This window comes from Cyrtonyx montezumae, unplaced genomic scaffold (genome assembly GCF_038088225.1).
Source record: "Cyrtonyx montezumae isolate F1298 unplaced genomic scaffold, pur_monq_1.0 scaffold_8, whole genome shotgun sequence".
Lineage (NCBI taxonomy): Eukaryota > Metazoa > Chordata > Aves > Galliformes > Odontophoridae > Cyrtonyx > Cyrtonyx montezumae.
The window spans coordinates 42730957-42756904 of record NW_027072089.1 but is presented as its reverse complement, the minus strand read 5'-3'; the positions used below and the strand labels follow the sequence as shown (position 1 = coordinate 42756904).

General features: G+C 44.4%; 1 protein-coding gene across 1 annotated transcript in view; it reads left to right on the top strand.

Annotated features, from left to right (window-relative positions):
• TAF4B (TATA-box binding protein associated factor 4b) overlaps positions 1-13059 on the top strand; it is a 57766-nt gene extending 44707 nt beyond the window's left edge. The window contains exons 14-15 of the mRNA XM_065752611.1: positions 1568-1687; positions 11423-13059. Coding sequence (XP_065608683.1) covers positions 1568-1687; positions 11423-11590 — 288 coding nt within the window. The 3' untranslated portion in view covers positions 11591-13059. The remainder of the gene's footprint in view (positions 1-1567; positions 1688-11422) is intronic.
• The last annotated feature ends 12889 nt before the right edge of the window (positions 13060-25948 follow it).

Below are 25948 nucleotides of genomic sequence, written 5' to 3'. Positions count from 1 at the left end.
TGAAGTTAGCAAAATTTTTAAGGGAAAAAAAGCCCTCCTCTAACCCCTGCAACAAACAAACAACAGCAACAGTACTTCTCTGTTACAGATTCTGATTTAAGTAGTAGCTGCAAGTGGAGGACGTAATGTAGGAGTGAGAAGCTCAGGTGGTCTTTCAAGATTGATTTTTCTTTAAGTGAAATCTCAGCTCTGAAGCAAACAAAAATAAAAAGCAATGAGTGTATTTGAGGCTTAATAAGTGAAATAACTGTACTGACTGAATGAGGAATTCAAAATAATTTTTTAATGACTGGGGGGAGGAAGGGAGGAGAACTGGATAATTTGCTGCCATGCTGTGGCTCTGTGTTCTTGTCTAAAAACATGTGCATGCACATGCATGCAGAGAACTCTGGTCCAAAGAGATTTTCTAAGTTCTGAGAGCAGGGAGAGTGCTGGCTGAGGAACTATTGCAGTTTTGCATCAGATCATCTGAAGACTGACATCAAACTCAGAGATTTATGTTGAACGAACCTGATAAAGTAGAGAAGTTGTGTTTTTTCTTCAGGGAGAGTGCTTCTTTCTGCCTGTGCTTCCAGCTACACAGCTGAAGCAACTGGAAGCAGTGTAGTGAGGGGGCAATCCAAACTAGCAAGTCTGTCAACGGTCTTGCCTGGGTTGAGCTCCAGAGCAGCTGGCATCTACTGAACAGAGTGAAATAGTATGCATCTCAAAGCACAGACATACGCCTTTCTTCTTCCTTCTCTCCTTCCTTCTCTGTTCTAGAGGCATTTTCCTATCCCCAAACATGTAAAAGAAAGTGAAGTCTTAACTTGCTACTTGAGACTCATAAAAAGATTGTTGAAGAGATTTGCTGGCTACTTGATTTGGCTTTAAATAAGCAACTGCATCCTGAGTCTCCCTGACTCAGGCAGAGGTTGTGTCTAAGAATGTCTGTGCATTGAAGGATCTTGGAGGTGAGTGAAAACCAAATATATGCCAACACATCTATATCTCTAACTTGTTTTCAGATATGTTTGGAGATTCAGATGTGTTCAGGGCAGCACAGGGGAAAACAGTGAACGGAGAGCATCCTGTTTAGCTGGATAATGAGATGTTTCAGAGTGGTTATATCAAGTTTATGGTTGGGGTAAAACAGCTTGAAGAATGTTTGCGTCTTGGGAGCTAGGCTTATTCTTAATTCATAGAGCTCAGTAACTTCAGCTCATAATACTTCTGCAGTCACATATATCACTTCTGATGAAATGTTCTCTGCTAATCAGCAGTGGTTCCTGATGTAAGAAACAAGCAGAGAGGCTCCTGTTGTGACTGCATTGATACCACTGTGCAGTCTCCATAAAAAGCATGATTTATGCAGTGCTGCCTGTAGGACTGTTAACATTTCAAGAATAACTTTTCTGGAATTTGTCAAGAGTGTCCAGAAAGACAGGAAATTATGCTGTCAAATCTGATGTTGCAGTAAGCATTACAGAACTTTCTGAAACTGTGATTAAAGAAAACAACAAAAAACTGCTAGCTTTTTAGGATACTGTGTACTGTGTTTAATGTAAGTGTCTTCTTTTTTAATTAGATGCAACAGTTGGAATTAGCACAAATGCAACAAAGAGAAGCTAACCTCACAGCTTTGGCAGCCATTGGACCAAGAAAGAAGAGACCATTGGATTCATCAAATGCTGGATCTGGCATGGAGGTACTGAAATGGTTTGCAATGGCTTGCGTGGTGGTGTATCTTCATATGGAACCATATTCATTATTCACTGTAGGAAGAAATTCCTATGGGGAAAAAGAGTTTTCTTTTTACAAAATGGTTACCTACAGTAAGAAAACCAGTCCTTGAGTTAGATACTTGCAAGGATTACTTCTGGTAAATTTAACAGGGATGTTTATGCGTTATATGAAGAACTATGAAGGATGCTGTGTGTTGCCTGAATCAAGTAGTGGCTCAGAGAAGCTTCTGGAGGGTAATGCTGCTGTAGTATTCTGCTATGGCAGCCAGTTGTCATGTCCCAGCAGTCGAACTTGTGGTTTTGGATGGCTTTTTGAAACGAACCTGGCATTTGATTGTGCACTTCTTTCTCTGTGCAATGCATAGGCACTCTTTTTAACTATTCTTTGAGTTTGCCTTGGCTGGATCACCGAAAAAAGCCACCAGAAATGAATAAATGCATAAAGCTAGGCCATTCTCTTCCTGCAGTGAGTCAGAGCTCTTTTTCTGTCTCATCTAGCACTTAAAAAATGCCTTGAAGGTGCTTTTAACAGATCTTGGTTTGAACATCTCTCTTAATGTTCTGCTGGAGATTAACTGTTTCCAAAACCTGGAAACAGTTAATGAGGCTGCTGAAGTTCTTTCCAAGAAGACTGACACCCTGCTACTGTTAGAAATCTTCATCTTGGCTGGGAATGGGAGAAGGGTATTGCCAGCTGCGATGCAAGTGTTGACAGATTTGCCATTCCTTCTCATGAAGCCTCATTGCTGCATGAGAGAATGGCTGCTTGGCCTGTGACCTAAGCGCAATGAGCAGAAGCCCCAGAAGTAACTCATGGTGGAAATGGTGCTTTTCCTGTCTGATAAAACTTGACTTGTGTCCTCAGAAGCTTAAATACATGCTTGAATAAATATACTCTCGCTTTTTTGCGTGCTGGAATCTGAGAAGACCTCGTATAAAGCTCAACTAATATTTGCAACATAACTTGAGATGGTAGTGGTATCTGACCTGTAGGTTTCCTCTCAACCTGACAAAAGACCACTTGAATGATGTGGGCTTAACTTTTTTCTTTGATTTTTTTTCCATGTTGTTCTGTTATGGAGACAGACACATAAGTCTTTAATGGCTCACTATTTACTGCACTAAAGTGAAGGAACTGGTATTTAAACAAGCAATAGAAAGCAGCATGCCAAGCTTTTGAGTAGCTACTCTTCACTTTCACGTTTTTTAAGGCACTTTCCCTTGAAGCTGGAAGCACAGATTTTTTTTTTTTATAATACTCCTGGAAAAGTTTGAAGAGAGGAGTTCAACATGAGAACTTTTCCCCTTCCTTTTCTATCAAATAACTATTCTTCTTCATAGTGGTTTCCTACAATTATTGCAAGATTTGTTTCTGAATATTTAACAGGTCTGCCTATTGGGTGCTTTTCAGTTATTTCTCATCACCTGCAATGTATCTATTTTATTAAAAGCTTTACACAATTGTGCCAAAATGAGGTGGAAAAGTGTTGGTAATAAGGTGGTAATCCATTATTTACGTTGTCATTTTTAAAAAGAACGTGTAGACTGAGCCTGAAACTCACCACAAACATTGATTGTGTATTTTTAAGGTGTTTCTCTCATAGGTTGCCTTAGGTAGTTACTGAGTAAGGAAGAAGAGGAAAGTAATTCCACTAATGAAGCTACTTTTGTTCTCACATGATTTCCAGTGCATAGCATTTGAGCTTCATGCTATCAGAAAGCCATTCTCTGATTCTCTGCAGACCTTTCTTTTTGTGTGTGTGTGTGAGATTATGCAGGATGACAAACCTGTGAAGGCTCTTTATACTTAAGCATTTAAGTGTCTCAGTATATCCAAACAAGATTTATAAAAGGCTCAAGACTTCTCTTGTAGAATAAAAAATGGTTTAGATGAATGCTATATTTCAAGAAGCAGAACATTTGTAATACATTCATGATAACATGGCAAAACATTCTGAGCCGTAAACAACATTCCATTCTTCAGAGATGAAAGGAGGTCTTTGAAACTGAAAGCAAGTACAGTATGGCCTTAGGCTGATACACATTTGGGCATCTTTAAAATCATCTTTTCGGGCAACCTGTCTGAGAATAATTTAAACAGGCAGGATGTACTTTCTCATTTCAAATTGCAAATACAGACAGCTTCACTCACAAATAATATTAAATGTCAGAACTTCCCGACTGTGCAATGTCAAAAAGTAAATCTGTGCATAATACTCCTGTGACCATTTTTTAAGCCTAATATCTTGGCAGACAGGCATGATGGAAGGAATTATTCCTGAGTATGAGTGATCCTTTGGTAGTGTTGAATGAAGTCACTGATGTTTCTAACAGAGACTTCTTCAACTTGCCTGATGTTCTTTGTACGGTGTCTGTATCTCTTAGGTCTGTTACAGCAAAGTTGTGCATTCAGCTTTTTTATCATTACCTACTGTAATAATTAAAGGAAATGAATTCTTTCAAGCTGTTATTGATGTAAACTGAAGCCCTGAGGTATTTGGAAAGACCGGGAAGAAATAACCAGTTATACTACTGGAAGAAGTAAAATACTGTAAGCAAATTTCATATATATACCTTTTTCCTGTACCAAAATGCAATGGATACTGGAAGAGTTTTAAACACTAGTTGGAGTAGTTTTGCATATTGATTTTATTTTGCACGTTGATTTCATTACAACTTGACACTTGAATGGTATTGTTCAGAAATAACGATTTCAGAAGATCCTGGTAAGAAAATCCATCTATTGTGGTAATTGGTGCTGCCTGCATTTCAGAAGTGGTAATATCTTCATCTCTCGTTCTGGTCTTTCTGGACACTTGGATACAAAAGTGTGGGAGAGTCATTCAGATTTGTGTGTTTTGAGGTTTGTGTATTTGTTACTCACCTCTTTATCCTTTCCCATCTTGGGGACATGTGGGGAATGCTAATGAATAAAAGAGTAGGAAGACTTGAGACATAAAACTGTTCTTGAAGAAAAGGAGACAACTTCTTGTAAAACCAAGTCAGCAAAAGTAAACTTGAAGCCACAGATTTATTTTCCTGATTTTAAGTTTTGTTTCGTTGCTTTCTATTGGTTAGTAACACACTCTGTAATGCTTTAAATATTGAGAAATAGTCAAGATTATCTTCTGGAAGTATTGAGGTCTGCCTTGCCCCAGAGTGCTGTTCTGTCACATCCTTCAGTTGTCTTCTCCTGTGGGCTGGTCACACTGACTAACTCACAGGTGAATCTTCTATATTTCCTTACTTTCTGTCTGATCTGATGGCTGCTGTAAAATTTTACTAATGGTCTCTTAGCCCTTCTTGAGGGATCTCAGAGGTTTCCTTGGGGTAAGTATGGATGTGCTGAGTTGCTTGGTGGTGCAGGGGAAGGGATGGGAAGCAGGGGAAGGGATGGGAAGCAGAGGAGCATTGGGCAGCTGTGTCTGTACGCCAGCTCTCCCTCCAGATGCAGGGAGTTCATAGCTGGGAGGGCAAATTTGCAGGCACTGCTCAAAATGCTGCACTTGGCGAATCTTCAGGCCTTCTGGTCCTTAGTGCTGGGGTACTGCTGCAGAAGCAAATGGTGCAGCTGAAAACCTGGGGTCAATGTATAGCTGTTCAGATGCATTCACTGTAAAATACCCAGCTTTCGTAAACAACATGAAACAATGTACTTCTGGAGGTGATACACATCTTTCAGTACTGCAGTCCACAAATAAGTTGGCGTTTTCTTTCTGGAAAGAAATTTAGCAAAAATAAACAGAAGAAATATATATTCAGTGCTGGTCATTGTTCCACTTTTAATATTGAATGTGTGTGGAGAAAGCAAGCTTGTCATCTCCTCTTTCAGGGCAAGCTCTGTGCCACATCCGATCACTGTTAGCAGAACTTAAATTTACCCTGCTTGTTTTACAGATTAGGATGCCAGTATGCATGTGGATCAAACATATTCTGTAAATGGTGCGTGTTTAAGCTTTGGAGATACTCTTTGGGCTGATCTAGGAAGAACTAAGCCATTGAGCAACAAGTCCTTTCCTGCGAAATGAACGGAAAGCAGATGATTGAGGAAGAGAGATTTTGTTTTCCCACAGTGTGGCAATCAAATCACTGTGTTGGTTTTTTTTTGTGTGTGTGTGTGTTTAATAAAGGAATGTGCGGTAGTTGGGGAGGGGCATGTGGCTTTACACCATTAGAAGTGATAGCTTTAGAAATTACTTCCACCTTTCTGACCTCTGAGAGAACACACTAGCGTAACTCATCTACTTCAGTACTTGTGTTCAGGATGTGACTGTGTCTGAATGTGAATTAAACTTTCCTCTGCAGTGAAGGAGGATGGGTTTTGCTGCCCTGTCTGTACCTGTGGGGGTACAGGGAGGCTTCTGGCTGTTTGGTATTGGTACATGATTATCTGCTAAGGTATTTTCTTAAAAACTACAGAAAATGAATTGAAAATCGATCACCTTAAATTAGACTACTTGCATGTAAGTTGGTCCTCAGAGCCAGGCTACAAAATCTCTTTCTACACTTGAGGAGTTCTCTGTTTTCTCTCTGTGAGTGTCTCTTTGTGTCCTAACCCAGTTTGAGACTTAGGTCTAAAGTGATACAGGAGAGTTTTTCTTTTTTTTCTACTTTGCGCATGCATAACATATGTGGACTTTTGATTTTGGTTTCTAGTTCTTAATTCAAGCTATTGGACAACTGAGGAGTCTACAGAGTAGTCATACCTTTGGGGAAGGTATTATAAAGTGTAGCTTCAGCATCTTACTTAGATCTTGCAGCAGATATGTGTGCAAGCCCCTGTCAGCAACGGAGTTTCACTTTGAGTTCTGAATTTCCTGGCTGCTGTCAGTCTAGGCTGTACATACACTTGATGTGAATTTTTCCCCCTGTAAATAGGCCAAAATATTCCTGACTGCCATTCATACACTTCAGAAGCGCAGTTCATCGGCCCGCATTGTGCTTTCTCTCTGCTAGATAGGAACTTAATTCTTCTTATGTGTGAAAGATATCTGCAATTTAAATGACTAATTGCATTGTAGCTTTAGGCTGAACATATTGGTAACGCAGAAATGTTGATGACATGTGAAGGGTCAAGAGATTTATAATTTAGTTGACAATACATTGCTTAAAAAGATGTGGCAAAGAGCCAGAAAATTTCAGCTTAATAATTGTCTATTAACTAACATGACATATTTGTATAGTATTCGTTACCTCCAGGTACAGATTAAGCATCTGATGGAGCCACACGAAGTGACACGCGTACATGAATCTTGGGCATTAATAGTGAATAAACTGACGTTGCATTCACAGTAATTTGTTTCAATATGTAAAGCATGTTGTTGCCTACATATGAAAGGACTTGTAGAAATGTTGCAATGAAATCTGAGGAAAATGTTTAGTTGGATAGCATTCTCTGTTGTGTAGATCTGACAGCTTGGTGAGACTTCATACACTACAGATAACATCATAAATATACATGTTTGTTTTCAGCTGTATGCGAAACAGTCTGGAAACGGAGATCTAAGCCTTTCAGACATCAGCTTGATCTGTCCTAATGTTCTGTGAGATTTAAACATCAACACATGAAAAACAACAGCAAAACCAACTTCTCAAATAAAAAAGAAACCGTATTTTTTGTAAATGTTGAGTAATGTAGTATTTTAGCATTGTGAGTGTGGGGAGAATTTCTAGTAGATTGTGAGGCTTGACAGAATAGGCAGAATGAGCACGTTGGTTTGCCACTGAAGTATTAACTTCTTTCATTTTGTTTTCTCTAGCCTAAATTATGTGCTTATTTGCAAAAGCAACATTTCCACAATTATTTTTTTTTTAACCTTCTTTTCCCTTCTGTGAGATGGGAGAGTGATGCGCAGGATGTGCTGCTGGCCGTCACAGACTTCAGTGTGGCCACAGATGACAGAACTGGGGATTATTGAACCTGAATTAGAGTAGTTGCTCTGACTGGTGTTTGTACCACCTTCCAACAGCGTATCTGCTACAAACAGCTGCAACTTCTCAGTGTTTACAAATGGCATTGAAAACTGTTTCCCTTTTTTTTTTTTTGGTGATATTTTTGTAATGAACAGCAGAGCTACAATGGCAGCTTACTCTCTTAGCATCTTAGCTTTGAGGCTTACAAGTACTTATGCCTCACCAAAAATTAAAATTAGAGCTCTTGACTCTGCTCTAAAGATCTGGCTGAAGTTTGCTGCCTTAAAGTACCCCTCTGTGAAACCGCAGTGAGAGCTGAAAGGTCTGAATGCAGTTGATGTGAAGCCAATAAATTTGGGAAGGGAATGTGTTCTGTGCCAGGTGAGCTCGCTGATCCTGATGCAGGTTGGTGGAAGGCAGGGTTCTGCTGACCTCTGAATTTCAGGTCCCGTGTAATAGCTCTGAACTGCTCTGGTATTTCTGACAGTGCTTAAGATTGCAGATTTCTAGACTGTGTGCCACAAGTACACTGGAGACGAGGAATTAGGAGTATGGTAGCTCAGGTAAAGGAAGGGTCTCGTCTCGCAGCCTTACTGTTGTGACAGTCGTGGCTCTGTATCAAATTTGCTCTCGCCTTTGAAAAGAGAATCAATATTTAATTCTTCATCTGGCCACTGGAGAGAGCTCTAGAGATCTTAAAGTTGTGTTTCCAGGAGCAGCCTCCTGACGACAGTAGCTGCAAAACAGGTATGGAACTGCTGCAGGAGCTCCACAGTATTTTTTGTTGCCACAGTCACTAAGAGTAACTGATCTCTGTTAGGAATGTACAAAATGCTATGAGGATCACGAAGGCGTGTTGTTCTGACAGTGCTGCTGATTTGACCAAACTCTGAGGGTATGTGAAGCACAGAACTGCAGCCTGTGTAGCCTTGTGATGCTGGCTTTAAGGCAGCTGCTCCACATGCCGTGAGAGGTGGTTTCCAGTGGTGCAGAGCCCAATTGCTGCAATACCTTACTTAACTTACAGATGGGGTCTGTAAGCTATGCTAAAGCTGCAGCACTGCTGCTGATACCCTGTTGGGCAGGCGGTACCTGTGCTGGGTAATTCCCCTGCTTGTTGGCTCACTGAGGTACTGACAATTAAAAGCTTTATTTTTCAGTTCTCCTCAGAAAACGGAGCAACAGAGGGCCCTTCCATGAAGTATCCTCTGTGTCAGCCAGAGAGCTCAGAGTTAGGCACTCATTAATCTCTTTGACATTGAGGCATGTGTGTGATGGTTCGTTGTGGTATGCAGATGACAACGTAACTTGGAGTGTTTTTACTTCTGGTTCCTTAAATGTCTTATTACAGACAGGTGCTATATCACCGTATGTTGTTTGTTCCAGTGTTCAAAATCCATGAAAGACCAGTGCTTCCATGCAGCTGTGGATGGCAACCAGTTAGTGCTGATCCCCACGTAAACTGTTCAGAAGCATGCAGGAGGTGTTGTGTAGGGTGAGTTCCCTGACCATACAGAGCCTGTCTGCAGTCCAGTCTGGGCTGGAATGACTATGCTGCCTGACTCCTTTGATTTTAAACCATCTTGAATTTTGACAGAGGGGCCTTTTCTTTTGACTTGGATGTGGCAGCCAATGCTTTAGATATGTTCAGTTGCAAGCTGAAGAGTCTCTGCAATGCTGTACTCAGCTCTGATAGGCCTGTCTGATGCTCTGTGAAATTTAAAAGTATGAACTGTCTATCTTAGCAAACAGAAGTCCATTGTAAGCTTTGGCCTTGGAAAACATCATTCTACATCCCTGCATTGGGCACGATGGGTAAGAATTTAAGAAAAAACAAATGCATACTTCTGTCCCAAGCATGGGCAGCTTTGAGCTTCTCTGTTTTAACAGCGTGCTGCTCTGATAGCTTCCACAGCAGACTCAGAGATCTGTGATGTCTGCCTTCTACTTTTGTAAGGGGGAAACTGGATTGAGGTGGCTTTGGTTTGCATCTTTCTAAAGGTAAGTCTCCCCGACTAATGACTATTTAGAGAGAAAATACTTTCCCCTCCGTAAAGTTCTTTGAATTACAAAGGACATTACTGTTGGGTTCCTGAAAACCCTTGGGGTTTATTTCATTTATGACGTTGCCTCAGGCCTTCTGCTGCATCCTGTTGGACTGACCTCCTTTTCAACCCGTGCTGGCAGCTGCATTGCAGAGCTATCTTTTCCCTGGATCCTTCGGGGCTGTCATATGACAAACTTGAACTGTGACCCCCTTGTGTCTTACCAGGACAGCGGTGCCCTCTCTGTGCTGTGTGGCCAGCAGTCTTCCCCACGCACGCATTTGTTCCGAGCCATTTAACAAACTGAAAGTTTCAAACAGTGGTATTTCATAGTGTTTAATAGTATCGACTGTAAAGCAAATGAAATGGTGCTGAATACCCTGCATGCTGCTAGTAAGAAATACGGCTTCCATTTCTGCAACGTGCCCTGGGTTTTCTGTGGCTAGTGTGTGCTCTCTGGTGAATCCTTTATTTATTTATTTTTTTAAATAAATTTCAGTTATTTCCTCCTAACAGCAGTAGCATTCACTGCTATAGATAGTCCAGCACTGGTATTTGTATCTAATATATGAGTTTTTTAACTGGATTTCCCTAAGCAAAGTGGGCAAAGTCATTTTGCTGAAGTCTTACAGAGAGTGTTAGGGTAAGAATTGATATAGTTAGCACAGCATCCAAGCAGCACCATCTCCAAGTGGTGTTGATGCTGGCAGGCATTGCCTTGCTGAAGTTACAGAGACTGAGCGCTCGTATTTGTACAAATTGCATTCATTACCAGGAACCCTCCAGTAGTGATAAGAGACTGGCTGCGTAGCGTAGATTGGCTCCAAGATAAGTAGCCAGTCTATTCTGCAGCTCATGGTAATCTTCTTCTCCACCCCTAATAATAAATCTTGGGGCATTTTGGAATGCATGGGGGTTGCTCATTCCAATAGCCTGAATTTGTAACTACTAAACATCATCATCTCCACACCAGTTGTGCTTTCATAACCAAGTGAGGCTTCTGTCTGAGATGGAAAGGCTTGGATACAGCACCCTGAATGCACAGATGCTTTGGCCTGCCTAGGGAGGTGGTTGAGGCACCATCCCTAGCGCTGTTCAAGAAGCGTTTAGATGAGGTGCTAAGGGATTTGATTTAGTAGTTGGGTAGGGATAGCGATAGGAGAACGGTTGGGCTAGATGATCTTGTAGGTCCTTTTCAACCTAATGTATCTATGACTGTGTGTATGTCTTGCTTTTGTAAAGGACATTTGACAGGTGATGGCTAGGGTAAGAGTCTGTCCTGGCCATGTTTCACAGCTTGTACCCATTGTGGTGATACATTTCTTCCAGAAGAGATGTAAACATCTGGAGCTCCTGGAACTGTGAGCACAACACAGGGCTCTACACAGAAATGGGTAGCACCACCTTTGTAGTGAGAAAGCACCACTGTTTAGTATTACTTCAGTGAAACAGCAGTTACTAATCTTACAGTAATACAGTTTATGGAAAAAAAAGGAAATTTTTAGTAAGAATGTTTTTCATTGCTTTGACTGGTGTGAACCATTAACTGGCAGATGTGTGCTTTGTCTTTAGAAGAATCTAATGCATCAAGAGCATCTGGATTTCTGTTTTCTAGCAAGTAAAGCTGAGCATCAGCAGGTTACTTCTACGCAAGTAGGCAGTACAGCCCAACCAGTTTGATTTAAAAACTTTTATCAACATGAAATGTTAACGTTTTTCTCTCTCTCCTTCCACTCTTAGGGTTTGAATGGCAATGGAATTGTTCCTGGATCGTCACATTTTAGCCTTACAAAACAGCTTCTTCGTCCAAGAATAACTCGTGTCTGTCTCAGGGACTTGATATTCTGCATGGAACAAGAGAGGGAGATGAAGCATTCTCTAACCTTGTACCGTGCTCTTCTGAAGTGATTTGAATTTCACATCTCAACTTGCTGTCTACTGCCAAAGAAAACACTGAAGCGTTGTTGCACTGTCTTGAAATTCCAATTTCTGGAAGATGATCCGTTGTAAGGATAACTCTTGTTTACAGATAAACATTTTTATTAAATACCTAACTTAGCACCGGTAGGGTTTTTAATAATGTTTGGCTTAAACAAGTCTGTAAACCAGTGAAAACACTGAGCTGCACACACAGGCCCCTGACTACATTGCATTTGTGTCTTGCAGGCTCTGAGGGCTTGATATGTGTACTTAGTTTATGTATGTTACTTGCTTCAGTACTCCAGAATCTGCAACATCTGTTTGTAGTGCCTTCTTCTAATCCAACCTTATCTAGGGGACAAATAACACTTTAAAGGCACTGCACAGCATGACACCTGTACTTATTCATGAACCAGCAGTCAGTCAACATGCTAATGTATTGCCTGTTTGACTCAACAAATCTCCTTAAATCAGATGTCCTTAAATTTTCTGGGCTTAGAATTACTACTGAATGCTACTTTGTGGAGCAAATTAGCAAACAAAAGGAGCGAGGGAAAGAAACTTCCTCTTCTCCACATCACTTCAACTGTCTCCTTCCCCTTTCTGCTGAAAAAAGTGATTGAGGGAAGATGAACTAATCGGTCATTCTTGTGGTTAAGGTACACCAAGCAGTGTAGGTAGGGCATACTTTGATGTTTGGGAAAATCTGGTGTTACTGAACTTGAATACAGGGAGTGAAAAAGCCTAAAAAAGAAAGGTAAAAAGAACACGCTGATATCTTACGTTTTTCTTTACGTAGATAACAACAAAAATAGCAATGAATTTAAGCATAGATTAAGAAATTAGGGAAGAAATGAACCAAAACTTGTGCTTACTGCAAGAAAGGGAAATCTTGAGATACAGTAAATATTCTGAAACTTTATAGCTAGAAACTTTTAAGGAGAAGCATAGTGTTTGCAAAGCACAGAATTCACTGCTTTATTGAGGATATTCATTTAGTTGTCAGCTTAATGTTTATCATACCTTAATGTGGTATAAGAGGGGAAACATTTCAAGTAGAAAGTAGTTAGTCAGTTGCCTCGTTTCCATTCAGTGAGGAGGATGACTCCAGACTATTCAGACTGCTAGAATAGATTCAAAGATTTTCTGCTCTGCTGGTAAAGCTTGCCTTGTGGTAGAAGGGAAAAGCTCCGGGTCACCCTTCTCCCCAACCTTCAGACACTTTGCCTCCCATGACACAGTGCTGCATGGCATGGCTGCTTCCCAGGACCGGTGGGAAAGGCACTGATATATGGAATGGCTTCCTGCTAAAAGTTATTTACTTTCAAGGAACAAGCTTCCTGTGGTTATTTGGCATGCTACTTTAGAACTTAAAGTGATAACTTAAATGCCCTCTACCATCAGAACCACTGCATATAGTTACCAAATTCAGTAAGTTTTGAGTCAGTTTTTTTTTGGTGTTGAAACTGTAGTAGACAAATCTAGCAAATGAATGCTGTAAATTATTTATATATGTATATATGGCATATATATATATATATAAGAAAAGCAGTAATTTGACTAAGCTATAGTTTGTGAGATATTGATAGCATCAGGCAAAATTGTTTTGTATAATTAAATGCTTAGCTTTACTTTTTATGTAAAGTGCAGCATTTTCCATATTTGTGTACTGTATCTTATTGATCAGATGTTTAAAATTATTTTAAATACTGCATTAAAGCAATTATTTTATTAAAAATAATAAATAGCTACCTTTGTCTATTTCCTAGCATGAAAAACTCAGCATCTGAAGCGAGCTGTCATCACCATGACTAATGGCGTGGTTCTGAGAGCGAGCCCCAGCTATCTGCCCATCACAGTGACTGGCACGGTTGCCCAACTTCAAGTGTTAATGATAAGCATCTGTTTTCTAAGGTTTTTAAACAGAAGTGAGTGACAGAGCAAAAGATTACTTGAAGGCAAGTAGATGGGGAGGGGGACAGAGAGTCAAAGCAGCCCCTCATTTGTCCAACTTCCCCGTCAGTCAGCACAGAGGGTTTTTTATTTTTTTATCAGCTGAACAGAGGTACTTTGCACATATTCTGGGAAGAAGAAACACAGGAAGCTTCTCAGACCTCAGCAACGTGCAGTGGAAGCGTTGTCCTAAATTGTTTTTGAAGCTACTCACAACTAATTAAGTGCAGGTAGGAGAACACAGATGAACATCTGCATATGGGCCTGCCTTGTTCTCTAAACCAATGAGACATTTAAAACAAAAGGTATTAGAGAAAATAAATCACACGATAAAAAGATATACATAATAAACTTTACCAGATAATTGGATGTTTTTATTGCCTGCTTGCAACGCAGACTACGTGCTTTCATTACTGCTGTCACAGCAAGCTGTCTCCGTTCAGTAGTTCTACCTTCCCTTCTCATTCTCAGAACTTTAGGAGGAAGAGCAGGTGTTTTCCAAAAGTTTTTCAGCAGTTTTAGGCCTGACTTCAGGCAGAAGGAGCCAAGGCCTTGGTGAAGGTGCAAAGGCTAAAACTACTTGTCTTCTTCCCAAGGGTTCAGCCTTTGCTTCTCAGAAGAGCAGGAGACCTCTCTGCTCAACCAAACCAGGATTTAAAGGAGGGATGACCGTGGAATTACCTTTCTCTTTTTCCCAGACTCACCATCGTTTAGGGGAAGGTGAACTGTTCTTTACACAAATAATAAACACTCAGTTACGAGATAATGAAGACGAACCCTGGCATAGCTCTCCTGTGCTTCTTGGTTGCTGGGATGCTTGTGTTCCAGCCTCAGCACTTAGCAGCACAGCCATTTATGCATGGATGCTGCAGTGGGTCTAAAGCTTACTCCAGGCACTTCTTGCTGTCCAGATGGTCTATTAGTCTAGTGCCTTTTTCTGATGCACCGAGCTGTCCAGGGAACTATCCATGGCATTCAAGTATTTTGCCTTCAGACAAACAGTATATCCAGTTGTATAGAGGAAAGCTGTTGTTGCTGGCTCTTGATTAATACCACTTTAACAACACCGTATTACACTGGATTTTCAAAGTTACGTGGGGACAAAATGAGCCTTGCACTCTTTCTCCTGCTGCTGCTCTTTTTCCTTTATTGCCATTTTTGAGTCTTAATGCTGAATCCATTTGCCAGCTCTTTGCACCGTCTTTGACTCCAGCTCTCGCCCTGGGAAGGACTAGCTGAAGCACACAAACACACCCTGCAGCCTTGTTCTAGGTTTAATGAGGAAGGTAGCAGGGGCCCGAGAGACTGCTAGATGATTCCTCGAAGCCATCGTGCTCTCTTGGACACTGACACAAGTAGCTTAAGGCTAGTGTTTGCATCCAGTTGTTCTAGGCCTGCTCTCTTGTAGGCACCTGTGTCCTGCCATGTGAGTGCACTTTGCTTGGAAAAAATGCTGTCAGCTGCTCTCCAGGTTCATCTGTTTGCTGTGTTCTCTTTGTTTGTGATCACTGGGATTAAAAAGGAGAGACAAAAGCAAATGAGGATGTCCTAAAGGGGTAAGACTTCCCAAGTGATTGGACTTGCTCTCAGTAACTTTTCAAACAAGGGCTGCTGAGTTTCTGAGGCCAAGTGCTGTACATGTTTACTCTGCATGTACTACACCTGATGTCTGCACATTATCCGTGCACTCAGGGCTGGAGTCTGCAGCTCTGGAGCTAAGTGGAATCCACAGTGAAGGCTTCACTCAGATGGGTGCAAAATTAGCACAGGGCCCAAAAAACTGATCGCACCTGACCTTTTGCCATTGCTAGCACTGGCTCGTTGTCACTAGTCAGTGGTTTGTCCCACCCAACCTGGCAGGAAGGCTGCCTTGCATGCCTGCAAGTCACAAGTCCTGTGTTTCACTTGGTGTAGGCCTTTGCAAGCTAGCCAAGCACCCATCTGCAGCTTCTCTCTTATTTTGAAGGCACAGGCAAGCAACTCAGAATTTTCCTTCCAAGGTAGAGTAGTTGTCATTCCTAGTGCCTTTTCTACCATAGGCATGAACCGATCACTCCTTTCCTGCTATCTCTAACCTTGCAAGTTAGTTGCTAACTTTGCCACCCTGTCCCATCTCAAGTTCCTCTGTTTCAGAGGTCTTCCTGACCTTTTAGAAAACATTTCCTTGGCAGGTGTCTTTCTTCAGGGTCACCTAAAGGTCCCACCTATGACCCTACTCAAGGGTACCTGGCACTCATCCATTCTTTTTCCCATACCACAGAGCTGGTCTCGGAGGGTAGCGCCAACACTACGAAGTCACACTCAGCAGCTCAGTGTAGGTTGTCCTTAGGAACTGCAGTTATCAGTAAACAATTTATTCTCTCTGACAGATCACAGAGAATATTATTCTAAAATCAATTTGGGGGTGAAAATTTAAGAGAAATACGCTGCTTCCTTTAGAGTTCGAGTTGTAACAGCTTCTGGATGTGAAACTCCAGCAACAAGGAGTGAGAAATTCCTGAAGAAGTTGCAAGTGTCAGTGCATTAAAATAATGAGATGCTTCTGTGCAAAACTACAGAGAATAGACTCCCTCAAAGAGCTGATGAGTTGGAGTACTCAAGAAGGAAGATTGGAAAAGGAGAATGTGATTGAGGACTGTGCTCTCTTCTCCCTCAACAACTCTGTCAATATATCCATATACTTTCTGGCAGAGGATTTTTTATTTCTTTTGATTTTTTTTAACAGAAATTATGGAAAATAGTCCCTCTAGAAGAAAAAAAGATCCATCGAGGTAAGTGGGTTAGGCATATGCAGGCTGTATTTTTAATGAAGCAGACTTATTGGATAATTACTACTTGGCAAGAAATCCTTAAGTTTTGACTTCCCGTTCAATGCAGTTTTCACTCTTCACGTTTCTCAGGCTTACAGGGGATGTCTCCAAATTTTATCATTACATTTTGAAGGAATAGCACGAAAGGTGATCAGCTTCAACCCAGTGCTGTACTCCAGGCACGCAGCTGGAATGCCGCCAGAAGTGAGGGATAAGTGTTGTTTCCATGGGAATCAGTGGCCTGGCTGATGCTGAGGGAGAGGCTGGGATGAGCAGATATGGCATGATCTGTTCAATATCTCAAAGCTGGAGCAGTTTGTCTGTACTGATGTGAAAGCAAAGCACGGAAGGAGGCTTACAGCCCATCTGCTGAGCATCAAGCTGACGCAGTCATCGGGTTGCACTACCTTAAGTCAGGGCTGGGGCTGTAATTTTCTGCACCCTGCCTTTCGCCAGCTGGCTCATTAGCCCTTTGCAACATGGCTGGAAGGTGGTGCAAACTCGAACGGGCCCTCGTCTCAGAGAGCTCTCAGAACCTTTGCTTCTCACTTGAAAGTTTTGACCTTCTTTATTACAGAGAGGAAAAAAAATTGAAAGTGACCCAAGCTTCAGGTACAAAAGGCGAATATTAAAAGTGAAGTGGGTTTTGCCTTTGAAATTCCTCTCTTCTTAGAGACTGCTGGTGAGTGATGCCCTGGAGCTGGAGAGGATGGCTCCAGAAAGAGATCCCCTTGAGTGTTTAATCAGCCCTTCTCAGTTGTCTGCTGTAGGATGCCGAAACAGAAATCTGTGTTTCTAGTTTTTTTTCCCATGCCATAAAGAAGAACCTGTGGGAAGGTTCTGGCTCTGTCCTTACACAAAACCAGGATATCCAGTAATTAGTGAGAGATACCTCCAGGGCAAGCTCCAATTTTGCAACACTTCCCAAGGCAGGGAAAATGCCCTGGGCTAGGGCAGTCTTGGGAAGAGAGTGAGTCAGGAAGCTGCTTTTATTTATTTATTTTTTAATGTCTCTATATGCTCGATAAAGACAAAACTTTTAAGAAGAGTTTGCCTGGATCCAATTCTCCTAGGCCTCGCTATACATGGGTGAGGCTCCTTCAGCTCCCAGGGTACATGACTGCTCTTTCAGGCTTTGTAAAGTTTGCTGAAGTTTTTGCAGTTCTGAGTGAAAGCTGAGTTTCTGATGACAGCCAGGCCTGCCCAGGGCCAGGGGACTGCCCTGCCCCTCCACTCTCCAGAGCTTGTTGATGCATGCTGAGGTTTCCAGGTTCCCTCGAGGGCACTGTACCACACACACAGGACTTGAGGACTTGGGGATATGGCACAAATACTCCTTAGCTTTTTGAGCTAAGAGCCCTAAATCTGTCTATCTGAAGTCGGGGTGCAGTGACCTGAGTGAGGCTCCCATGGCCTCACAGTGGCCAGAGTGGGTGTTCCCAGCCTCCTCTTGCACAGCTTCACAGGCACATCTAGGCTGGATGCCTTGATTTCCTTTCATAGAAGGGTACACACGCACAAACAACTCGTCAGTTGTCACACGCCTGGATTGCTGGGTCACGGGTCCCTGGGGCAGACCTGTTGTCCTCCATGCAAACAGAAATAGTGAGCACTTGGATATCCTCTGTGTGTGTTGAAATGGTTCAATACAACTAAAACAGGGTTCAGTTACTTCCTCTTCTGGTGATCTTTGTTAACTGTTAGGCAGTGTCACACTTTCTCTCTTGAGAGCTTACAGAGATGGGATGTCTGGAGAGCATTGGGAGTGCTGGCTACCATAGTCTGCAGTGCCCTCACCCTTCAGCCCTCCTGAGGCGTCAGGGACAAGGACCCACTTTTCCTCAGAGGACAACATCTATGGAGCACTTTTCCTTTCCTAGACCCCTCTTGGGATCAAAAGCAAAAAGGAGGAGGAGGGCTGTCCCACACAGCTGTAGCTATTTTAAGCTATTAAGCTGTTCTCTCTTGGATATCTCCTTCAAGATGTGCTTTGCTGTACTGCCAACAAAAACTTGCTATCGTTAGGCTTCTGCAGCACTGCAACGAACGCCGCCAGAAGGAAGCGCTTCTCAGCAGCCCAACAACCTACATCCTTGCATCTGGGATTTCCCCACAGGTAGTTTGGGTAATTCCCCCTCCCACCGTGCCACACTTTGGGGATCTCCTTGGCACATAGTTGAGTCCCAAGCCCTCCAACACATCCCACACCCTTGGGGCTGGTGCTGATTCGGTGCTGCCCTTGCCTACAAGCCCTGGGTGTCACAGAGGGGCTCCCTTTGCTCTCTGACTGCACTTCTCATTCCAAGCAGGCAGGGACATCTCTCACAGGGAACTGAAAACAGCCTCCACTCCCCAGGGCGTGGGGCTCTCCTTGCACTCTGCCTGCGGCAGGCTGCCCATGGGAAGCCAAGTGGCACACTGCACAGGCTCTGTGTAATTAATGTTGTTTCTCTGCATGAAGGTAGCACTTATTCCCTGATTGATATCTGTGCTGATAAATATATAGTTCCAACAACTGGATGAGAAAAGATTCAAGAGGAATCACAGAATGGCTTGGATTGGAAGGGACCTTAAAGCCCACCCAGTCCCACCCCATGCCCTAGGCAGGGCTGCCCCTCAGCAGCTCAGCTGCCCAGGGCCCCATCCAAGCTGGCCTTGAGCACCTCCAGAGATGGGGCAACAGCTTCTCTGTGCCAGTGCCTCACTGCCCTCTAAGTAAATCATTTCTTCCTCATGTTTAACCTGAACCCACCTTCTTGTAGTTTTAAGGCATTATCCCTTGTCCTATCGCTACACTCTCTGATAAAAGCTCCCTCCCCATCTTTCCTGGAGTCCTCTTTATGAAGATTCCTTTAAAGTCTCCCCAGAGCAACCCCAAATCCTTCAGCCTTAAAGTAAGTTTGTTTGTTTCCTGAATGCGGGAGCAAAAAAGGGAAAAAGTAAGAACACCAGTGGGAAAAAAAAAAAAAGGGGGGGTTGGGAAACGGCTCGAAATGCAAGCACAGGATTGCCAAACCCACACGATCAAAAAGCATGAATCAGATCTCCAGGAATCACAAGACTGGTGGTCTAAATTTCAGCTGTGAAATCTGGGCAGTTTCTGAAGGGTATTTCCCTCCTTGTTTTCAGTGCTCTGGGGTTAGTGTGTGCCCTTGCTCCAGGAGCTGGCGGCAAGGCTCGCAGGAACCCGTCCTCCCTGGCACCAGATGCTCGTCCCCACCTCCCAGTGCCCCCAGCCTGCATGGCCACCCTGCCCCCTGGCTTGTCCTACCTCTGTCTGCAGGCTGAGCCCTAGTAGATGAGTGATGGGGAACCCAGGTCTCTAGTTCAGACCTATGGAGCTGAATGAGATAGAGCCATCTCTCGGAGTAATTCGAACGCTTGCACAGGTTGGGCCTTACAACCAAAGCAGCACTCCTCAAGGTACGAAGAGCTGCTAACATTTTGGAAGTGCACCAGTGACCAGAAATCACCCTGGGAAGCCTTATGCCAAGATTAATGTGCCCAGCTGCAGGCTGTGACAGCCTCTTCCTCCTCCTCGAGAACAAGGGAACGCCACAGCCTTGTTTCTGGATTATGGCAGCTTTTGGCCAAATGTTTCATCTCACCCCAGCCATCCTTTGGGTTTCCCGAAAATCCACCATAATCACATGCTTTGTCTGTCCTGCTGCCTTCTGCTCTTGTGAGAGTGCAACTTAAGACACTGCTAAAGGTATTTTGTCTAGGAAAACACATTAACACCTCTTCCCCTAAAGTCATCCTGAAAAGGAGCACTGTTACAAACTACTCTAGTGCTAGGCTGGGATCTCCCCATCTGCTGGAGCCCAAGCCCCCAGGTGGCAAGCAACCCTCACCCACACCTCCAAATATGGCTGCGCTGCCAGGAGGCGGCAGCTTTCCTCTCTCTGCTGCACTTGAGGGCCTCCAGATCTATCGCTGATCTAAACTGCTGTTGCCCAACTCAGCCTTGCAGAGTCAGCTTTGCTGCAGGTCCTTTCTTGTCCACCCCTCTGGAGTCTCTCAGCCACTGCCAAGTCCACGGTTGGTCCTCACAGGTTTTCTGGTCACACTTTGGCTGCTCAACTCCAGCTGTCCACACCGCAGGACAGACAGGGTGACCTCTTGGGAAATGACTCCCTGTGCAGCACCATGGGGCCTTCTTCCCAAGTCAACGCGTGCCAGCGTTACCTCCCGGCACTGCACCAACATATTCTGCTTCAGCCACTCTCACCCTGCGGCACTGCTCCCCTGTCACTCATGTCCCAGCACACGAGAAACCCCACAGGGCCTCACTGGTGCGAAGCGTGGGGAAATCCCCAGCTACGCGGCTCCTCCTGTGCTCCCCAGGCAGGCAAATTACCCGTCACTGGGACAGCATTCTGCTAGAAGGAATTGCATGCAAATGGGCAGAGCAGCCACAGAGTTCCAGCTCTCCCAGCCCTGCTGAGACTGACTGCAGCCACTGTGCACCTGCTGCACTGGAGGGTGGAGCTGCCATGGGTAAAACCTCGCTGGGCTTTCTCCATCAAAGCTGAGCGGCGTGCTGTATATGGTAGATGGTCTCATTTACCCGTGTGAATACACAGCTCTGCTTCCACAATCCCTAGCAGGAGACACACCGTGCGCATAGCACAGAAGCAGCTTGCACGGTGAGCCTAGGGCGTGCAAAGATCCAAGGAAATGTGCTCAGCCACAGCCCTGGGGGGCAGCCCCAACCACACCCAGAGAAGCTCTCCCTCTGCTCCTCCCGGTCCCTCACATGCCACACCTACCTTAGGGGAGAGAGGCCAGCGGAGCCTTTTTCAGTGCTCACTGGGATCGTGCACAGTATCTCAGCCTGTGCTTTTGGTTGAATCAAGGTGATGAAACCTTCGGCTTCGGTGTGGTGTCTCCAGAGAGGGAAGTTTAGCTTACTCTTCATGCTCAATCCATAGCTGGCCCTCTGCTGCTTTCTACCACAGTGTGGCCCTTGTAGGACATGTAGCCTCCTGGGCTCTGGGCATGGCATTGGCTCCAAGGGTGAGGACCGCCGTACCCCGTGGCAAAGCCATCCCCACCTGCCCAGCTCCTGGATATGGATTTCCTCTTCTTGCTGCTGCCTGTGCTCCAGCTGGCAAACCATTCCCCTCTCCCCTTGCATGCACACTTCTCCCAGCTGCTTCTCCCCTGGAGTTGCCCACCCACGGCGGTCCTTTTGGGACTCAAAATGTCAGTTGATGAGTGGTGAGTGAATAACTTTACTCATATCAAGCTCTCCATCAAGTTCTTCAGTGTGTGCAGGCTCTGGAAGAGTAGTTTATGTGAAGCAAAGCAATGCCTGTCTGGTTTTGCTACTTGTGCCATCAGCCTCAACTCCTTTGAAGGACGGGGATTTCCCACCCTCCGCTGCTAACCTGCACCACACAGGGCTGCTTTGGTCTAGGCCAGATGGCCTTGGAGGGGATGGCTCTGTTCTTCGTTTCTGAATACCGCTGACTCTTTGAAAGATGGAGTTTGCTGCTCTCTTCTTGGCTTTGGAGCTGCAGCCCTTACCCAGCTAAATTCAGCTGGGGGAATTCCACCTGTAAGACGTGCAAGTAAGGGCAAAGGCATCCTCTGCTCCTCTGCTTTGTCCCTGTCAAGTTTCTGCTCCCCAAGGCCTTGCTTTCTCTGCTGGCAGTTCCTGCATGCAGCAGCAAGTCTGCTCCCCACGTGTTTCGCTGCAGCAGAAATGCCCACAAATTTTTTCCATTGTGAACCTGGCTACATCCCTGCCAGCTCACGCAACAGGCTATTGTTAAGTAATTGTTTGAGTCATCGGCCTAGCCCACACCCAAGCAGGCTCTTTCGATTTGACACATGGAGGATTCACTACTGTTGGTGTGGCTGTAGGGTAGTATGCCTCCTGCCTTGGCCAGGATAGGGACACCCGCTGCCCAGAGATGCTCCATTCCCATGGCCCTCTGTGGGTCCCAGCTCCCAGCTCATGCTCTACCTCTCCCCACTGTCATTACCGTGTAGCACAGAGCAAATATCAGGGCTTCTTCCACAGCTAGTGCCAATGCCTCCTGCTGAACCCTGTGTGACGTGTGGGATTTGTAGACCAATTTGAGTCTGGCACAGTTACTACTTCCCAGCTCCAGCAATCAGAAGTATGGAGAAATGCATGATGGGCCCTTGATTTCTCATACGGTCATTTTTACCACCTCTTTACACACACAGACAAAGTGCTCGGCACATTTTCAGAAGGGGGAAGGTTAAAAACCCAACCAAGAAAAGAGGAAAAAAACAAAAACAGAAAAGTACAAAGCGAATTACTAAAGTTTATAAGGCTAATACTTTATAGGGCTAGTATGCACAGGCCTGAGGCCTTCCAGATAATATAATCTAATACTTGGAGATCCCCTGATGAAAGGCACTATATATGCAAAGTGCTTTATAAACATTAATTAGTTAATGTTGAAAATATTGCCCGGGGCAGAAAAAGAGTAAAAAAATACCAAAAATCCCCCTTCTCTCCCTCCCTCTAGTCCCTAACTATTCAAAGTTAATGATTCTCTGTGTGCTAACTTAGAACACGTTTTAATTTCTGTTTACTTCTGGGGAGATGGAAGCATTTTCATACACCTTATGTTTCTGCAAGCACTGCTAACATAGTTGCTTCCTGTATTTTCTGATTTAAGCTTTGTGGATCAGGACATCTCGGCACCTACAGCATGATCTTGACCACAGTGTTTGTAATAAAATTACCCAAGCTCTGCCATCAGTTTCAGCTCATCCCTTTCATTCTGTAATCACCACCCAACCAGACTGTGTGTGAACATCCTTCTGACATTAGCTTCACGTTAGGCCACCTCCCCAAGTCCTGAGTGCCCAAGCACAGGGCAGCGTCATCACACCACTCATGTATGCACATAGGGCAAGAGGCAAAGCAATAAACCTGCTAGTTATTGCAAAAGAAGGGAAATAAGGGGTTCTGAAGGGAAAAATTGATGAGATTTTTACAATAAGGGTGGTGAGGTGCTGGAGCAGGTTGCCCAGTGAGTTGGTGGGTAGCTGGAGATACTCAAGGTCAGGTTGGATGGGGCTCCAAGCAACCTGATGTAGCTGTATATGCCCCTGTTCATTGCAGGGGAATTGGAGTAGGTGATATTTAAGAGTTCCTTCTAATTCAAATGATTCATAATTCTATGATTCTATGAGGCTGTGTTTCAAAGTATCTCATGTTAAAATGTTCATGTTAAAAGTTGTACTTTTAATGAGGTTTTCAGTAGGAAGAATACTTAATGATCCTTTCTGGAGAGGCATTTAGATTCTAGATAACAGCTTTGGAAGTGTTCAAAGTTGGTTGGACGGGGCTTTGAGCAACCTAGCCTAGCGAAGGTTGCCCCTGCCCATGGCAAGGGGGTGAGTTGAGTGAGCAACTTGAGTGAGTTGGCACCAAGGGATGGGACCCTTGGTGAATTGCTTCCATCAGCCTGAGACATGGTAGCCCAGATGAGCAAACTCCTGACGTGAGGCAGCACAAATAACCCCTGGCAGTGCATCCATTCCTGAGGAGTGGTGAGAGCTGACTTCAAAACGCGCATCCCCAGCACAGAAGCAGGCACTGAGCCAGGGCAGCACCTGCAGCAGAACTCAGTGCTGTTGAAGCTACCAGCCCAGGCTAGGCCTTGCCCAAACTCTGCTGGGAAATGAGAAATAAATGCCATAATGGTGGTGCTGCCCTGCCCCTCAGCGTGCCTGAGCTGTGACAGCCACCACAGCACAGCTGGTTGAAGTAGACAGGGTGAGGAGACCAACTAAAGCCAGCTTGGCCACTGAGCCCCTGTTACCCTGCTCCTTCCCATGAGCAGTCACTCTCCTTTGCTCTTACATTGCTTCTGCTCTTAATTACAGATTTACAAAGGGGTGCTGGCTTTGTAGCGCAAATAAGATGAGGCTCTTACCCGCAGAGACTTGCGGGCAGGAGGTGAGGCTGCCTGAACAGGAGGAGGGGAGGCCTTGGGTGTGAGGCAGGAGGACATCTGAGGATGGCCCCAGACCTCGGTGGTCAGCTCCTTTCTACTGGCACGAATATGGTGACACGCAATGCAGGGACCTATGGAGCTGCTGGAGGGCTCTGATGGAAACAGGGGAAGCTGAGCGCCTGCAGATGTCTTCTACCCAGACAAGGGCTGGTGTTCCCAGGGCTTTCCACTGCTGGGGCACAGCTCCCCTCCTTTAGATAAGAGGCAAGATATCAAATTTGAGGCTTCAAGAAGCATTTGGATAATGCTTTTAGATGTTGCTCTCAGGTTGCCCTGCATGGAGTCAGCACTCAGTCGTTATGGGTCCCTTCCCATTTGGGATATGGAATCATAGAATTATAGAATTGTTTGGATAGGAAGGGACCTTTAGGATCATTTGGTTCCAACTCCCCTGCTGTAGGTAGGGACACCTCCCTCTAGACCAGGCTGCTCACAGCCCCATCCAGCCTGGCTTTGAGTGCTTCCAGAGAGGGGGATATATTAGCGTCATATTTTATGATGCTATGATCCTCATGGGTCTCTTGCAACTCAGGACATTCTATAAGTCTGGTGTGAGCAGCATTGTGCTCAGCAGGTACATTGAGCCACAATCCCCATGTATCTCTTCAGCCTTAAAGAGAAGCCCTGTTTGTATCAATGACAGCTATCGATGAAGCCTTCAAGAAATCAAAGGCTGCATAACTTTGCCGTTGTCCAGTCCAACCACTACCACATCTGGACATGTAGCCATCAAAGCATCCACAGCTGAGTGTCTTCTGGGGGGATGGGGTGTGGGTTTGTTGATACAGGACTGTGAGATCAAGCTTGCAAAGAGCAGTCACTTACACACTTATCTACTTCAGACGTACCTGAATGAGATATGCTGTGCTTTCATCTCCCACAGTTAAGGATGTTTAATTTTAATCCCATGTCAAAGGGGTGAAAAAAAACTTTACTGAAGTTCTGATAAATAAACCATGCCACCAAATGCTCAGATCAGCACACACTTGCTGGAAGCGGTGCAGAAAAGCCGCCTTCCAGCACTGCAGGCTGTTAAAACACCCGCTCAAATAGATGCTAGTACATCAGTGCTATTGTTTTGACTTCAGATTATAAAGCTTTTGCCATTCTGAGTGCATGCAACACCAAGGAAGAAGAAAAAACGTGAAGCATTTTGTAGTTTTTGATGTTCAGTTTGAGAACCCGTGAAGAGCTGTGGTTTTCAGGAACCATTCAGCATCTGTTCTCACAGTCTGACTGCTCTGAGGTGCTCCGTGCTGGGCACACACCAACTCAGCCACCAATGTCTAGAAAGCCGTCAACTGAGCTGGAGATGGGGCAAGCTGTCTGCAGTACTGCTGCTGAAGTTATTGATTCCTACCCCTTCTGCTTTTAAATTACTTGGCATCGTTACCTGCTCTCCAGGAGAAAACGAGAAGTTTCAAAAGCGAGAGCAGTCATTCGTAGTGCAACAGGTGATAACCCGATTTTCCTGATTTCTGGAGTACTTGGACCCTCGTCAGGCTCCCATGACAGCAGCAAGATATTGCATCTCAGCTAGGTGCTGCCAGCATTACCAAGGCCACCAGTCTGTG